The sequence below is a fragment of the Pseudorca crassidens genome, chromosome 4 (genome assembly GCF_039906515.1).
Source record: "Pseudorca crassidens isolate mPseCra1 chromosome 4, mPseCra1.hap1, whole genome shotgun sequence".
In the NCBI taxonomy this organism is placed as follows: domain Eukaryota; kingdom Metazoa; phylum Chordata; class Mammalia; order Artiodactyla; family Delphinidae; genus Pseudorca; species Pseudorca crassidens.
Window position 1 is genome coordinate 63,749,125 of NC_090299.1, and position 16,684 is coordinate 63,765,808.

Below are 16,684 nucleotides of genomic sequence, written 5' to 3' on the forward strand. Positions count from 1 at the left end.
TTTACTCCCAAGAATTCAGGCCATAGAATACAGGCCATTCAGAGTGGTTGTGAAACAGTCTTTACACATAAATATATATTTTTTCTAAGTCCCATTATAAGAAACACTTCTATTAAAAAATTTGTTACTTTTCCCATACAATTTAACAGGAGATATAATTAAGAATTTTGAGCTGTACAACACCACCTAACAAGTATTCTTGCCTCCACCCCCCAAAAAAATCAGGTCTAAATCTGATCAGACCAGTCCAATCAGCAAAATCTGTTTATCTACAGGATAAACAACCTGGTTTCTTCAATAAACAAACTGAAGAGAAAAACAAAGAGAGATTAAAATACTGTGGTCTTGGGACTTCCCTGGTGGCACAGTGGATAAGACTCCACGCTCTCAATGCGGGGGGCTTGGGTTCAATCCCTGGTCAGGGAACTAGATCCCACATGCATGCCATAACTAAAAGTTTGCATGCCGCAACTAAGGCGCCAGTGAGACACAACTAAGGAGCCCTGGAGCCACAACTATGGAGCCCACGTGCTGCAACTAAGACCTGACACGACCAAATAAATAAATTAAAAAAAAAAATTGTGGTCTTAGGGAATTTCCTGGAGGTCCAGTGGTTAGGACTCTGTGCTTCCACTGCAGGGGGCACAGGTTTGATCCCTGGTCAGGGAACTAAGATCCCACATGTTGTGCAGTGAGGCAAAAAAATATATATATTATATATATGTATATAGTGATCTTAAAAGACACTTAAGTGATACAAATCTATTGCAATATATGGCTCTTACTTGGATTCTGATTCAAATAAACCATGGAGGGGAAGGACGTGTTTAAGAATTCTTAAAAACCAAAGCAAAACAGACCTTCTTCTCTCCTGGGAGAGAAGGTTCAAATAATATCCAAAATATTATGGATGTATAGAAAACTATATAGCAAAGTAAAAAGTCAATTCAGGGGCATAGGTCTAGAATTATATCCAGAGGTAATTCGCTTTTCTTCATGGTTCTGTGGACTTTTAACATAAGCAATCAGAGAAAGTGTAAAATGAAAATTCAAAATTTCTATTAGTTTGGCTAAAATGTATAACAGGACCAGCAAAATATATGAACCACTGCACCATGAATATAGTGTCACTAATTATGGCAACTGGTTCCTTAGTTATTTTGACTAGGTTCTAGAAAATAAGAGTAAAAGGTTATGGAGTTGGAATTTTACAGAGAAGATTTAATTCAATCCTATATAATCTTCTAACATTTAAATTAAAGTAACCTAAAATCAGAGCAACGCAGAATTTATACTAAGTCTTAATAAGACCTCAAAATGAACAACTACATTATTCCGTTAAAATCAATGGGATATTTGTAGATATCCAAACTGGATGCAGAAGCAGTTGATAATATAGGTTCTACCTCTTATTAGATTCATTATGTAATTTTCATAACTAGTATTTAGAATTTATATGGCACTTTTTATGGAGGAAAAATCCTTTCAAAGGATAAAATTAGCTTTCATTTTACTCAGAAAAAGCAAAGCAAATTATCCATTTTGGCTTTTTAGAAGTAGTTTTTACATTGTTTTTTTAATGAACAAAGTTAACAAAAAAGCAATGACTGTTCAATAAATATGGCAACACAAAACAGAATGTTTCCATTGGTTTTTTTGTTTGTTTGGGTATTTTTGGCCACACTGTGCAGATTGTGGGACCTTAGTTCCCCAACCAGGGATTGAACCTGTGCCCTTGGCAGTGTAAGTGTGGAGTCCTAACCAGTGGACCACCAGGGAATTCCCTTCATTGTTAAATATTAAGAGTTTCTATTATGCTGTTCCCTGAGTAAAACCTTGAATATCTTATTACCATATTTCATCTGATAGTCATTACTATTTACTTCTCAGGTGGTAAAAATGACTACTTTTTTATTAACATAGTTTTGACCCATAAAATATAAGCCTATAAGACTAGAAAGAACCACAATGAACACATAAATTCATGGACCCTAAGTACATTTAGCTGGGTTTTTTCAATGTAGCCTGGTAACCTTTTTACTTGTCCTCTCATTCTGAGATTACTGCTCCAACCTCCACTACATCTTCTTCAGAGTAGCTGGCATCCCACCTTCAATTGAGATGACCAACGTTTCAGTCAGTTTTATTTCCTGTTCCCACCAACAAAACAGTATCTTCATCCACCCTTGTTTACTTCCCTCCAGTCTGAGAAAAAGGCTTTCAAGGCCAATTCCTCTTCTTGTGTTTTTGATCCCATCATCTTTGCTATTCTTCTAGACTTTATTCCATCAATTAGCCTCTTTCTTCTTATACTTTTGACCTTTCCTTCTCTATGTGATTTGTCTACCTTAGTTCATTAACATGCTTGATTCTTTATCAACCATAGGAAAAAATATGTTTAAAAATCACTGCTTTTGCACTTCTCTCATGGCACAGTGATTAAGAATCCGCCTCCCAATGCAGGGGACACGGGTTCGAGCCCTGGTCCGGGAAGATCCCACATGCCATGGAGCAACTATGCCCATGTGCCACAACTACTGAGCCTGCGCTCTAGAGCCACAAGCCACAACTACTGAGCCTGTGCGCCTACAGCCTGTGCTCCACAACAAGAGAAGCCACCACAATGAGAAGCCGGCGCACCGCAACGAAGACCCAACGCAACCAAAAATAAATTTTAAAAAAAAATTCACTGCTTTTACCCTGTGTCCCTCTCCGGTGACCACCCCCTTTATTTCCTGCTAATTAAACCTTTTAAAAGAAGAGTCTTACTCATTTTCTACACTCTTTCACTTCAATCTCCTACCTTTTGTAATTGTTCTTGTAGAAGTTACAATGGCCCCCATAATACCGAATTTCATGAGTATGTCTCTGTTCTTATTTCTCCTGTGTTTGGCAGAATTGACAGCTTACTCATTCATTCAGCAAATATTGATATTTGTTGAGCACTTACTAAGGACTGGTCACTGTGTTCATCACTCATAATCAAAACATATACATCTTTATGGAGCTTGCACTACTAAAACTCTTCTGGTTTTTGGTTCACCTTCTCTGAACTACTCTTCAGTGCTTCTCTAAGGCATTTCTTCCTCCACCTCTCATCAAACATTAGCATTTTGACCCCACGCTCTGTTCTCTCTACAGGCTCTTCTTGGGAGAGCTCAACTACTCTGATTTTAACTACTGCCTGCATAATTTATTTTTTTAACTTCCTGAATAATCTTAAGTTTACATCTTCAGCCCTGAATTTCTTTTTTTTTGGCCATGCTGCACGGCTTGTGGGATCTTAGTTCCCTGACCTGGGTCTGAACCCAGGCCATGGCAGTGAAGGTGCTAAGTCCTAACCACTGGACTGCCAGGGAATTCCCCAGCCCTGAATTCTTGAATATCATTCTAGATTCCTTCCTCTACTTCATCCTTCTTGAATCAACAATCAAGTCTGATCATTTTTCCTTCTAAATATTTATCTTGGGAATTCCTTGGTCATATACCAGAAGCCACGGGGTAAGGCCAAAAAAAAAATTTCTCCAATTAGTCTAGTGAGTTTCAGACTGAATGGAGTGAGGGTGGAACAACTATCAAGGAGGGTGTGTACTCAAAAGTTCATTAAATATTATGATTACATATTAGTTATCTTTTCTTTATCAGTAACCAGGAGTTAAACATTAGTCACCAAAAGAGACTCTCTGATATGAAAAATTGGTATTTACAATGAAAAATCAATGCCATAGATTTTTATAATATCATTGAAAACAAATATCTGCTTGGTTGTGTATTTTTTTTAAATTTTATGTATGTATGTATGTATTTATTTGGCTGCATTGGATCTTCATTGCTGCTTGCTGGCTTTCTCTAGTTACAGCGAGCAGGGGCTACTCTTTGTTGTGGTGCGCAGGCTTCTCACTGCAGTGGCTTCTCCTGTTGTGGAGCATGGGCTCTAGGTGCACGGGCTTTAGTAGTTGTGGCACGCGGCCTTCAGTAGTTGTGGCTCACAGGCTCCACCGGCTCAGCAGTTGTGGTGCATGGGCTTAGTTGCTCCCCAGCATGTGGGATCTTCCCGGACCAGGGCTCGAACCTGTGTCCCCTGCATTGGCAGGCGGATTCTAAACCACTGCGCCACCAGGGAAGTCCCTTGTTTGTGTGTTTTTTAATGCATAATAGAATACAAATTTAAGGAGGAGGCTGACTGCAAAGGTATCTAAGGTTTCTCTGGAAATAAAAATATTTCTTTGCCTTGTCCAAGGTAGATCAGTATAAAATCACAAGTAGTAACAATATCTATAAGCTACTCAATAAAGGAATTCAGAAAGCAGCATGAATTCTGGTTAAACCTGCCCTTTGTTTTTCTTCTTTTATAGTTCTTCCTGTTTGACATTTCACATAACATTTTACATCTCCTATATGGCCAAGGAAATGTGCAGGAATAGTTAGTTTTACAACATAAAATAAACAAAAAATGGAACAAAGGCCTAACGTATCTTTGAAAATGGATAATTGGGACACACAGTTTTGTTTTGTTTTGTCTTTTTAAATACACGCTACAGAAATCATTTATTTTCTTCAGATTTATAAATTTCTTAAGCAGATGTCTTTTAACAACTGATGTGTAAGAAAGACACATGAAAATTATAAGCCTAAAGTCATTTGCTAAGAGGAAAATCATTCTACTTGTTAAAAAGATTCCTTCTAGAATTTTGAAGTAGCAGTGCCATATTTTTAACCTCCAAAGTGAGCTGGGTTGTTTTTTTTTTAAAGATTCCATTTCCTTTGCAGGCTACAACTAAATAGTGCAGAACTAAAATAGCTGCTTCCGTTGTCATCATCTAATTTTGTGGAGTAGACAGATTAAAAATGAGATAAAAATAAGACTTTAAAGACCAAATAATTACAATCATTAAATAAAGCCAATACAATTACGGGACATTAGAGTTCTGAGAACTCAGAAGTTGCCTCTAATGAGCACAGTGCTAGCTAGACTTTGAAATCTTTTATATTCTATTTAAAGAGATTTAAAGAAGAAAAAATTTATTCATGAAATAAAACTGTGAAACAACAAGAAATACTTTTGTTTCTTTGTTTATAAAAGCTAGGTTATTGAGAAAAACAAGTAAGATGTGGAAAAAAAATCATCTTAGATCTTAGCTCTTTTAATATAACTATATATCCCAACTGGATTCAATATCAATGTAGAACACACTATTTTCTTTTTTGGAGGAATTTAACTTTTAATTTTTAAAAAAGTAACAAGAGGGCTTCCCTGGTGGCGCAGTGGTTGAGAGTCCGCCTGCCGATGCAGGGGACGCAGGTTCGTGCCCCGGTCCGGGAAGATCCCACATGCTGTGGAGCGGCTGGGCCCGTGAGCCATGGCCGCTGAGCCTGCGCGTCCGGAGCCTGTGCTCCACAATGGGAGAGACCACAACAGTGAGAGGCCCGCATACCGCAAAAATATAAAAAAAATAAAAAAGTAACAAGAGTATAACATGGCAAATTCAGATCATCTCACTTCTTTTGTGGCTTACTGTTGTTTTTATTTGGGGTTTTTTGGTTTTTATTTATTTTTATTGAAGTATAGTTGATTTACAACATTGTGTTAGTTTCAGGTCTATAGCATAGTGACTCAGTATTTTTTGCAGACTGTACTCCATTATAGGTTATTACAAGATGATGGGTAAAATTCCCTGTGCTATACAGTATATCCTTGTTGCTTATCTATTTTATATACAGTAGTTTGTACCTGTTAACCCCTTACCCCTAATTTGTCCCTCCTCCCTTCCCTCTCCCCTTTAGTAGCCACAGGTTTGTTTTCTATATCTGTAGAACACACTATTTTTATTTTTTTTCCCATTTATTTATTTATTTATGGCTACGTTGGGTCTTTGTTGCTGCGTGCAGGCTTTCTCTAATTGCCTTGAGCGGGGGCTACTCTTCGCTGCAGTGCGCGGGCTTCTTATTGTGGTGGCTTCTCTTGTTGCGGAGCATGGGCTCTAGGCTCATGGGCTTCAGTAGTTGTGGCACATGGGCTCAGTAGTTGTGGCATTAGGGCTTCAGTAGTTGTGGCTCGCAGGCTCTAGAGTGCAGGCTCAGTAGTGTGGCGCACGGGCTTAGTTGCTCCGCAGCATGTGGGATCTTCCTGGATCAGGACTCGAACCCATGTCCCCTGCAGTGGCAGGCAGATCCTTAACCACTGTGCCACCAGGGAAGTCCAAACACACTTTTTTTTTTTTTTTTTAAATTCTTTTTCTTTTAATTTAATCTTTATTTATTTATTTTTATTGACGTATAGTTGATTTACAATGTTGTGTTACTTTCCAGTGTACAGCAAAGCAATTCAGTTATACATACATATGTATCTATTCTTTTTTCAGATTCTTTTCCCTTATAGGTTATTACATAATACCTGTGCAAACACACTATTTTTAATTTAAAGCACTGAAGTCTTAGGAAAAAGAGTTTCAGATTTCAAATAATAGAAATAGTACTAATAATAAGAATCTGGCCAGGGAATGTGCCTGGCCAACTAATTTTTTTGTTTTCTCCAAGAAAAACGTCTAAATCCAATATATTATAGTTTATACTTTTTTCTAGCTCAAGATAACCTTTTTATTTTGTTTTTATGTAAAATTTTTATAGAAGTAAAACAAAAATATAGAAAAGTGCATATATTTTAGTATAGAAAAGCGTATAGCTCAATTTTCACACGTGAACACACTTGTGTAACCATTATCCATACAAGAATTAAAAGAACATTAACAAGGAGTTCCCTGCTGGCTAGTGGTTAAAATTCTGGGTTTTCACTGCCAAGGCCTGGATTCAATCCCTGGCTGGGGAACTGAGATCCCACAAGCTGCACAGCATGGCCAAAAAAAACCCCAAAAACCTTAAACAGTAAATCAGAGCCTGCAGTATGCCCTCTCCTAGTCTCTACAACCCCTCAAACTACCATAATGATGAATACTATCACCAGAAATTAGTTTGCCTATATTTGAACTTTATACAAATGGGATTATATAGCATGGACTACTTTGTGTCTGACAACATTACTTTTGTGAGAATTTAAACATATGCTTGCATGCAGAAGTAGTTCCATGGATTTTAAATACAGTATAGTATTTTACTGCAGGATTACACTACAATTTATGTATCCATTCTATTGCTAATTAACATCTAGGTTGTTTCCCATCTGGGGTCATTATGAATTGCACTGTTAATACCTGTCTTTTGGCGCATAAATGTATGCCTTTCTGTTGGATATACACCTACAGGTGGAATTTCTGGGTCAGAGATGCTTATTTTCAGCTTTAGTAAATACTGCTGCAGTTTTGCAAAACGACTATACCAATTTACGCTCTGACCAGCAGTGTATAAAATTCCAGTTGCCCTAAATCCTTGTCAGCACTTGGTATTAGCAGTAGTGATAATTTTAGCCATTCTGGTACATTTTGTGTTTGAAAAGCAGAGTATACTGCTGACATAATTAATTACTGAATGACTGGATATAAATATGGCTCACAAGGTTTCAGATGACTTGCAGCCCTTTTATGGATATCAGAATTATAAAACTCTTAATCAAGTTATCTTTCCAAAGTGTTTTTTAAAATGTTTTTAAAAATTCCCCAAGACCTAATATAGTAGTAATGTTATGTTTATATAACAGGAAAAGAAATACTATAACACTGAGGTATTTAAATAACTATTATGGGAAGTTAATCTGGTAGAGGAAGAAAGGGTAAAGCATAAACAGAAGCTACCACACACACAGAGGGTTTTTTTTTTTTAATCCTAAGTCTGATTCAGATATTGGTAAATCTGTGATAAGTGGCTACTAATCTATGGGTACTTTTTCATGTATTTCTATTCATAGGCCTATAAATAGCAGGCAGATTCATCTTACAGAGACTTCCCCTTCTAAAGGTCACTTAAAGACTATGGTTGATAAGAGTCTTATAAATAATAAAACTTTTCAGAAAAAAAAGAGAAAAGAATATATTAATGTTAGAGAGAAAATGTTACCCTCAAATTTTCAAGTGCTTCTCTGTATGTCAAAAGCATAATATCATGAACTCATTTTACAGTGAAAATTTTTAAAAATGGAACCCTGCTTAATAAAATAGAGGCATATTTTCCTAACTATGAGTTCTCTAAATTCACAGAAATTTTGAAATTCCAATTTAAACAAATTTGTGATACTAAACACTGAATATGAAAGACACCATTTATTCATCCAAGGTTTACCTGATATAAATACAATCACCCAAAAATATAATACATGAATTAATATTATAAACATCCACAGTTTTTTAATTTTTACAGATGTCACTTTTTTTTTTTTTTTTTTTTTTTTGCGGTACGCGGGCCTCTCACTGCTGTGGCCTCTCCATTGCGGAGCACAGGCTCCAGACGCGCAGGCTTAGCGGCCATGGCTCACGGGACCAGCTGCTCTGCGGCACGTGGGATCTTCCCGGACCGGGGCACAAACCCGTGTCCCCTGCATCGGCAGGCGGACTCTCGACCACTGCGCCACCAGGGAAGCCCCAGATGTCACTTTTTAATTGTACTATTGCCATATGGTAACCATACTAACAAACAAAATTAGAAAATAGAGAAGATAAGAAAATTACCCATAATCTCACTTCACTAATATAACCATTATTAATATTCAATCTACTTTTTTCTAGGCATTTTCTCTGGGCATATTTGACATAATTATAATTGTAATGTCCATAACATTGTGTATTTATGTTTTTTCATTTAATTTCTTATCAGTTGAAGTCATAGAATTTTATATTAAAAGTAAATTACTTAGCAAAAAGAGTAAGAAAACAAAGAGCATAAGAACAAAGCATTGTTTAATATGGTTTACCTCATAAATAGGAAGTGTAGGAGAGTTCCATGCATTGATTCTTGATTCATTGACATCAACAACTGTTACCCTGATTTCAGGGCACATATGAGCAATGACACTACATGTGGGTCCTCCAACATAGCCTGCGCCGATGCAGCAGATCTTCTTAATTTCAAACATGATTGTACTAGAAGGGAAACAGTAAGACCGTCCAACTATTGAGAACAGAAAATTTAAAGAAATCACACTGCACATTCATCACCCTTTATAAAAACTGTCAAGGTGACAGATACTGGAAAGATTTCCTACATTCACACTCATTAAGAATTATGAAGACAATGATAATAAAAAAAATAATGTTCCAATTGGATGACCTAGCCTGTTCTCAGCTGTACCAGCATGAAATATGGAAAAAATTATAGTAACTGATATTACTAAAGAAGTGTCACAAAGATTATAATGAACTAATATAGAAAGTCAAGAAGCAAAATAAAACCTTACTTAATCTTCTAACACTCTAGGGTAACTTTGATTGCTGAGGGAAAATTCAAGGGTGAACACACCAGTGCAATTCTTGCTTAACTAAATGCTGGTGTACAAAGGTCAGCTTTACAACAAGTTTAGACTAAAATGACAGATATTAAGATTAGCTCCTAAGTCCAGAATTTGCCTCTGAGATTATGTTCCCTGCACAATTTGGTTTCAGCAATTCATTTTTAGGTACTGGACGATGATCTTAAACTCTATTTCAACTTTAATCAGAAACCAGGAGATGGTTAAAAGAAAGTGATTTCTGTAGTTAGCAAAGCTGTTACACAGATTTTGATGGGTTTTTCAAAAACCAGTGAATTGATTCACTCAAATACAAAATGACAAGGGACTGACTTACATGTAAGAATTTCAGTTTATTCAGTAATGAGAACGAGAACGGTCAAACTGATAAGATTCTTAGAATTTTTGTCCTGGAGAGTTTAAGCATTTGTTAGTATATTCCTGCATGGATCAGAGAAGGTACTCTGGAAGGCTGATCTAATTACAATGCCTGGCAAGTATATCCCTATTATGAAAAAAGATACACAAAGCACATAATTAAGATGATCCAATTCCCTTTGGTCTGAATCTGTATTAATCAAACAACACTCTAATCTTGGTTGGTTCTCTGGGTAAGAGTTCCCAACTGGAAGAGAATGAGCTGACAACCCAAACAAGTATCCTGGTCTGTGTTAATAAGCAAGTAATCTGGCTTATAAATTGATCTTAGCAGATATCAACTCATAGAGTCTGATCTCTAATGACTTTTTTTTTTGGCCGCATGGCTTGTGGGATCCTAGGTACACGACCAGGGATCGAGATCAGGAGTCGAAAACCAGCCCCTCCTCCCCACCCCACCCCACCCCACCCCCACCGGCAGTGCAATAGCGGAGTCTTAATCACTAGACCACCAGGGAATTCCCTGCGGTACGCAGGACTCTCACTGTTGTGGCCTCTCCCGTTGCGGAGCACAGGCTCCGGACGCGCAGGCTCAGCGGCCATGGCTCACGGGCCCAGCCGCTCCGCGGCATGTGGGATCTTCTCGGGGCGGAGCACGAACCCGTGTCCCCTGCATCGGCAGGCGGACTCTCAACCACTGCGCCACCAGGGAAGCCCCCCTCTAATGACTTTTTAATAACCTAAAAGAAACGGAATTTTAGTAAACCAGTAAATATGAACAGAATTTGGAATCTAATGATTCCCCAAAAGAAAGAAATATTCTTAGCAATATACATACAAAGAAATATTTTAAATGTATTTTTATTTTGAATAGGTAATAATTCATATGATTCAAACATTAAATCTGGGGAATTCCCTGGCGGTCCAGTGGTTAAGACTTGGCGCTTTCACTGCCATGGGCCCAGGTTCGATACCTGGTCAAGGAACTAAGATCCCACAAGCCAGGCCGTGCGGCCAAAAAAAAAAAAAAAAATTCATTAAATCTCTATAACAAGGTAAACACTCAGAAGCCACACACCTACTCCATCCACATCTACTTTGCTACCCTCTACTTTGCTTCTACAAGCAACCTCTTTATCAGTATTCCAAGATTCACCTTAGCAAAAACACTGAGCCTAGAAAAATTTACGTTTAGCAACCATATATCTTTCTTCACCCTTCTTCTGCTTTTCAGTTCTGCCCTTCACACTCTCCAGGCCTCAAGTGCCCTATACATGAGGAGAATGCATGGGGAGATAGACTGCACTGGGATTGCTAAGTGGCTAAGACTGAGCCGGATGTTCTGAAAAGCTCCCACCTGTGGGAGGGACAGCTGGCCTGGAGCAGGCTTACCAAAGATCTGTCTCCAGCATTCACTGCTGCCGTCCCCACCTCTACAGCAGAAAAGTCTTGGCATCTGGTTTCAGAAAAATTGCTTCAACTTGCTTCAGGCTTATTCCCTTCTTCTCATTCATGAAAAATTAATATTCCCAATTTAAGGATTTACTGTGTGGGCACAGCAGAGAATTTGGCCATAGAATAATATGGGTCCTGACACTCAAGTCCTTAACAATTTATTCAGCAAATAATTCAACTGAAAAATATTTATTAAAGACCCCACTATGTAACAGCCACTATTGTTCTACGTACTATAGATACAATAGTGAACATGACAGATACAGCTCCTACCTTTACATAGTTATATTCTAGTAGGAAAGCACACAAACAAAATAATGGCAGTTGCGGTAAATTCCACATAAAGGAAATAAACATGTAGCTAAAAGAGAAAGACTGTATATGGGGAAAGGACTATTTTAGTGAGGGTAAAGAAGGACTCTCTGAGAAGGTGACTTTTAAACTGACTTAAAAGATAAAATGGAGTTAGTTGCATCCAGGTAACATGGTTAAATTACACAAGGCAGTATAATCAATTAAATGACAAAGTGAGGGTTAAAGTCCAGAGGGGGGAAAAATCAAAATAAGAAAGTATCTATATCAAGGTAAATGTAAAATCTAAGCTTGACCTAAAGAATGAGTAGGATTTAAAAGGAAAGATAAGTGGGCAGGGCATTCCAGATGACAGGAAGGAAATAAATAAGGACTTATATACAGAAATGAGTCCAGGGCTTCCCTGGTGGTGCAGTGGTTAAGAATCCGCTTGCCAATGCAGGGGACACGGGTTCAAGCCCTGGTCCGGAAAGATCCCACATGCCACAGAGCAACTAAGCCCGTGCGCCACAACTACTGAGCCTGCACTCTAGAGCCCGTGAGCCACAACTACTGAGCCCACACGCCGCAACTAGTGAAGCCTGCGCACCACAACAAAGAGTAGCCCCCGCTCGCCGCAACTAGAGAAAAGCCCACATAGAGCAACGAAGACCCAACACAGCCAAAAATAAAATAAATTAATTAAAAAAAAAGAGAAAGAAATGAGTCCAAAGAAGTGAGATCTGCCTAGTTGCACAAAAACGTGGGTGTTAAGAAGTAGTGAGAGGTAAAAACTGTCTCAGGGTGGAAATGAATTGGAAGTGGGTCTTGAATGCCCCTTTCAGGAAAGCATGACCATAAAAATCCATGAGGCTATAATTTAATAACTTAAGGTAACACAGCTGAAAGTAACCATAACAATCAAGTCATTAATATATTAGCTAAAATCTAATAAACTCCACTGAAGAAAAAAAAGGGGGAGGGGGCAAAGGGAATGATCAGCTTGGAGCCTGGAAAAGGGGCATTAAGAATAAGAATGATGACTCTTAGAGGAAAACACAGGCAGAACACTCTATGACATAAATCACAGCAAGATCCTTTTTGACCCACCTCCTAGAGAAATGGAAATAAAAACAAAAATAAACAAATGGGACCTAATGAAACTGCAAAGCTTTTGCACAGCACAGGAAACCATAAACAAGACCAAAAGACAACCCTCAGAATGGGAGAAAACATTTGTAAATGAAGCAACTGACAAAGGGTTAATCTCCAAAATTTATAAGCAGCTCATGCAGCTCAATAACAAAAAAACAAACAACCCAAACCAAAAATGGGCAGAAGACCTAAATAGACATTTCTCCAAAGAAGATATACAGACTGCCAACAAACACATGAAAGAATGTTCAACATCTTTAATCATTAGAGAAATGCAAATCAAAACTACAATGAGATATCATCTCACACCAGTCAGAATGGCCATCATCAAAAAATCTAGAAACAATAAATGCTGAGAGGGTGTGGAGAAAAGGGAACACTCTTGCACCGCTGGTGCGAATGTGAATTGGTACAGCCACTATGAAGAACAGTATGGAGGTTCCTTAAAAAACTACAAATAGAACTACCATATGACCCAGCAATCCCACTACTGGGCATATACCCTGAGAAAACCATAATTCAAAAAGAGTCATGTACCAAAATGTTCATTGCAGCTCTATTTACAAGAGCCCAGAGATGGAAACAACCTAAGTGTCCATCATCGGATGAATGGATAAAGAAGATGTGGCACATATATACAATGGAATATTACTCAGCCATAAAAAGAAACGAAATTGAGCTATTTGTAATGAGGTGGATGGACCTAGAGTCTGTCATACAGAGTGAAGTAAGTCAGAAAGAGAAAGACAAATACCGTATGCTAACACATATATATGGAATTTAAGGGAAAAAAATGTCATGAAGAACCTAGGGGTAAGACAGAAATAAAGACACAGACCTACTAGAGAATGGACTTGAGGATATGGGGAGGGGGAAGGGTAAGCTGTGACAAAGCAAGAGAGTGGCATGGACATATATACACTACCAAACGTAAAATAGATAGCTAGTGGGAAGCAGCCACATAGCACAGGGAGATCAGCTCGGTGTTTTGTGACCACCTAGAGGGGTGGGATAGGGAGGGTGGGAGGGAGGGAGATGCAAGAGGGAAGAGATATGGGAACATATGTATATGTATAACTGATTCACTTTGTTATAAAGCAGAAACTAACACACCACTGTAAAGCAATTATACTCCAATAAAGATGTAAAAAAAAAAAAAGAATAAGAATGATGGAAAAAAATCTTTAAAAAAAAAAAAGAATAAGAATGATGGGCTTCCCTGGTGGCGCAGTGGTTAAGAATCTGCCAGCCAACGCAGGAGACACGGGTTTGAGCCCTGGTCCGGGAAGATCCCACATGCCGCGGAGCAACTAAGCCCCTGCGCCACAACTACTGAGCCTGCGCTCTAGAGCTCGTGAGCCACAACTACTGAGCCCCCGTGCCATAACTACTGAAGCCCACGCGCCTAGAGCCCGTGCTCTGCAACAAGAGACGACACCTTAATGAGAAGCCCACGCACCGCAATGAAAGAGTAGCCCCTGCTCGCCGCAACTAGAGAAAGCCCATGCATAGCAACAAAGACCCAACGCAGCCAAAAATAAATTAATTAATTAAAAAAAAAGAATATGAATAAGAATGACACAGTGTTTATTTCAGCGCTTCTAAAGAGTGACACAGAATCTGGAAGTCAGAAGTGTTCTGGTTTCAGACAGGTGGGGCAAGAAAAAAGCTTTCCCAATGCTTGGATGACATATTCCCCCCAAATTCTTTGTTCTGATTCCACTATGCCTTATGAGTTCAGATTGCCAGGAATCATAATACTAGAAAGGGATGGCCTGGATTTGAGACATAAGTATTCCAGACACTGGAATAAAGTTTCCCTACTGTAATAGCAAGTTTCCATTCTAGAGTATCCATCAGTCTCTTATGAGCTTAGTCATCATAAGTTACCTAGAGCCTCATTAACCCTTAGGCTTGTGGGAGGAAAAAAAAAAACAACCTTCCAGATCTGCAAGGCTGAAGATCAAGTCCTGAACTGTCATGAACCTGGACTACCACTAACAGTAACCCCTTACCGGATAGGTGGCCTCTCTAATCAAAACCAGTATAGCTGGAATACCTAAAAAGTAAAATCTCAAAGGATTTTTGGACCAGAGGATCTTGTGGTGTTACCACTTAATCCACAGCCAAGAGGTTATAAGGGCAGTCTATGCCCTCAGTCTCAACCAGAACATGGCTGAACCAGAACATGGGCTGAGCCCATGATGAACTCTTGGGCTCAAGAGTTTTATAAGGTACTCCCAGGCTAACACTTCTCTGCTGCTGTTCACCTCAGCACCTAGAACAGTAGGCTCTCAATAAATATTAATTGAATGAGTAACTCAATAAGGGCCTATCTTTTTGAGATGAAGACTGGTATTTGAATATCTTTATCTCAGATGCTCGATCAGAGTATTTTTGCAGACTGTCCACAATCCTATCAATCTTTCTTCTTTAGGTAGAACTTCAGCATGTCTTCTCAGAGCTACTACTTATCTACCTTGGTTGCCACGCCATATTCAGCTTGCCTTTCAGACGGCAGCTGGGGTAAACTATTGATGGCAGGTGGGTCTGTATTATAGAACTGCATGTGTTTTAGGGTATCCCCGCGTTGCTCTTTCACATGAAGTATGAAGTATGGCTCGCAGATGACAATGGGAAAATTACTGAAGAAGCTAGATGTACAATCTGTTCAAGTCCAAATAAATTACCACTTGGAAGTTTCAACAAAATCTTCAATAAGCTTTAACACGGAGCTTGATACAGTCTTAGTGATATACTTTGCCTGACACAGATATCTTCTGATTCCATTTTCTATTTCTACTTTTATTTACCTTCTGACCCTCTACTGTGCTGTCAGGGAAATGAGAATGTCTGCTTACTGAATGAGTCAGTTTGAAATGAGTTTTTACCTCTGTATTTTGGGAAAGTCACAGCAAACCAGGCCATTCCAAAACTACTTTTCATCTAAAATTTTACAAATTCAGATCAATATTTCAGCCTAAAAGATGCGGCTAACAAATAGCGAAGCTCCTATTACAATCTAAACTGAATATAATCCCCCCACCTCCACCCCTCTTCAGTATACCCAGTATCTAAGGCAATGGACGTTACAGATGGATACATCAACTTCACACATCATCTTAGATATTTCCAAAAATTAAATACTAACAGATGCCTGCCCCGGGAAAAATATTTAATCAGTGAGAAAGACTGTTAACCTCATATCTAAAGGGTATCATGTAAAGCTGTGGAAATAGCAAGAGAGAAGATGGAGTATGCTTATTGGTTACAGATTTTATGTTGGAGAAAGGAGTAGTACAGCAATAGGAGAAGAAATGAGATCCTTTCCATCAGGGTTGTCTATCCCTTACCTTAAACTAGATGCTGGGCACTAACAAGCACATATCAGAGCAGACAGTAACCTCTTTCATTTCTAGAACCACCCCCCGCTCCCCGCATCCCCCAAGAAACAGACCAGACTACTGTTGTCCATTTCATAGGGGATTTGAAGAAACTCAAAGACTCACTGTGTCTTTGAGGGCAGGCAGTCAATGAACAGCTACTCCTCTGTATATCCCTGAAAAGTTCCCTACCAGTGAATCCCTCTTTTCTATATACCAGAATTCTCGACCTTACTCAATTATTTTCCTATATGTAAAGAGGAATAATTTTTCAAGGTCTCACACAAACGCAATCTCCTGAAGCACCCAAGAAAGGCCTTCCCTAATATGAAATAAAGCCATTATACAGTGTGGCGGCCAACAATGGATTCCAGGACAGTCCATACAGATGTCACGACAGAATCAATGTCTTAGGATTTCGCCTTCAGAAGGGCTCTCTGGTTCGGTTTCTCTTTAGTTTCTTAAGAAGAGAGACGAGCGACGTGAGGAAATCAGCAGCCCTCCATGTGAGCAGATTCTAAACACAAACAAAAGACTATGATTCTGAGACCAAAATGGGGTCCCTGACCAGAGGACCACTTCCTTTGGTGGACGTTCGGCTTTCAGAGGCGCCAGGGAAATCTCATTTAAG

At 38.8% G+C, this 16,684-nt stretch overlaps 1 protein-coding gene across 1 annotated transcript in view; it reads right to left on the reverse strand.

The window, feature by feature from the left end:
* UGDH (UDP-glucose 6-dehydrogenase) overlaps nucleotides 1–16,684 on the reverse strand; it is a 30,748-nt gene that overhangs the window by 13,493 nt on the left and 571 nt on the right. Inside the window, exon 2 of the mRNA XM_067735743.1 lies at nucleotides 8,858–9,026. Within this exon, the coding sequence (XP_067591844.1) occupies nucleotides 8,858–9,019 (162 nt within the window). The 5' untranslated portion in view covers nucleotides 9,020–9,026. The remainder of the gene's footprint in view (nucleotides 1–8,857; nucleotides 9,027–16,684) is intronic.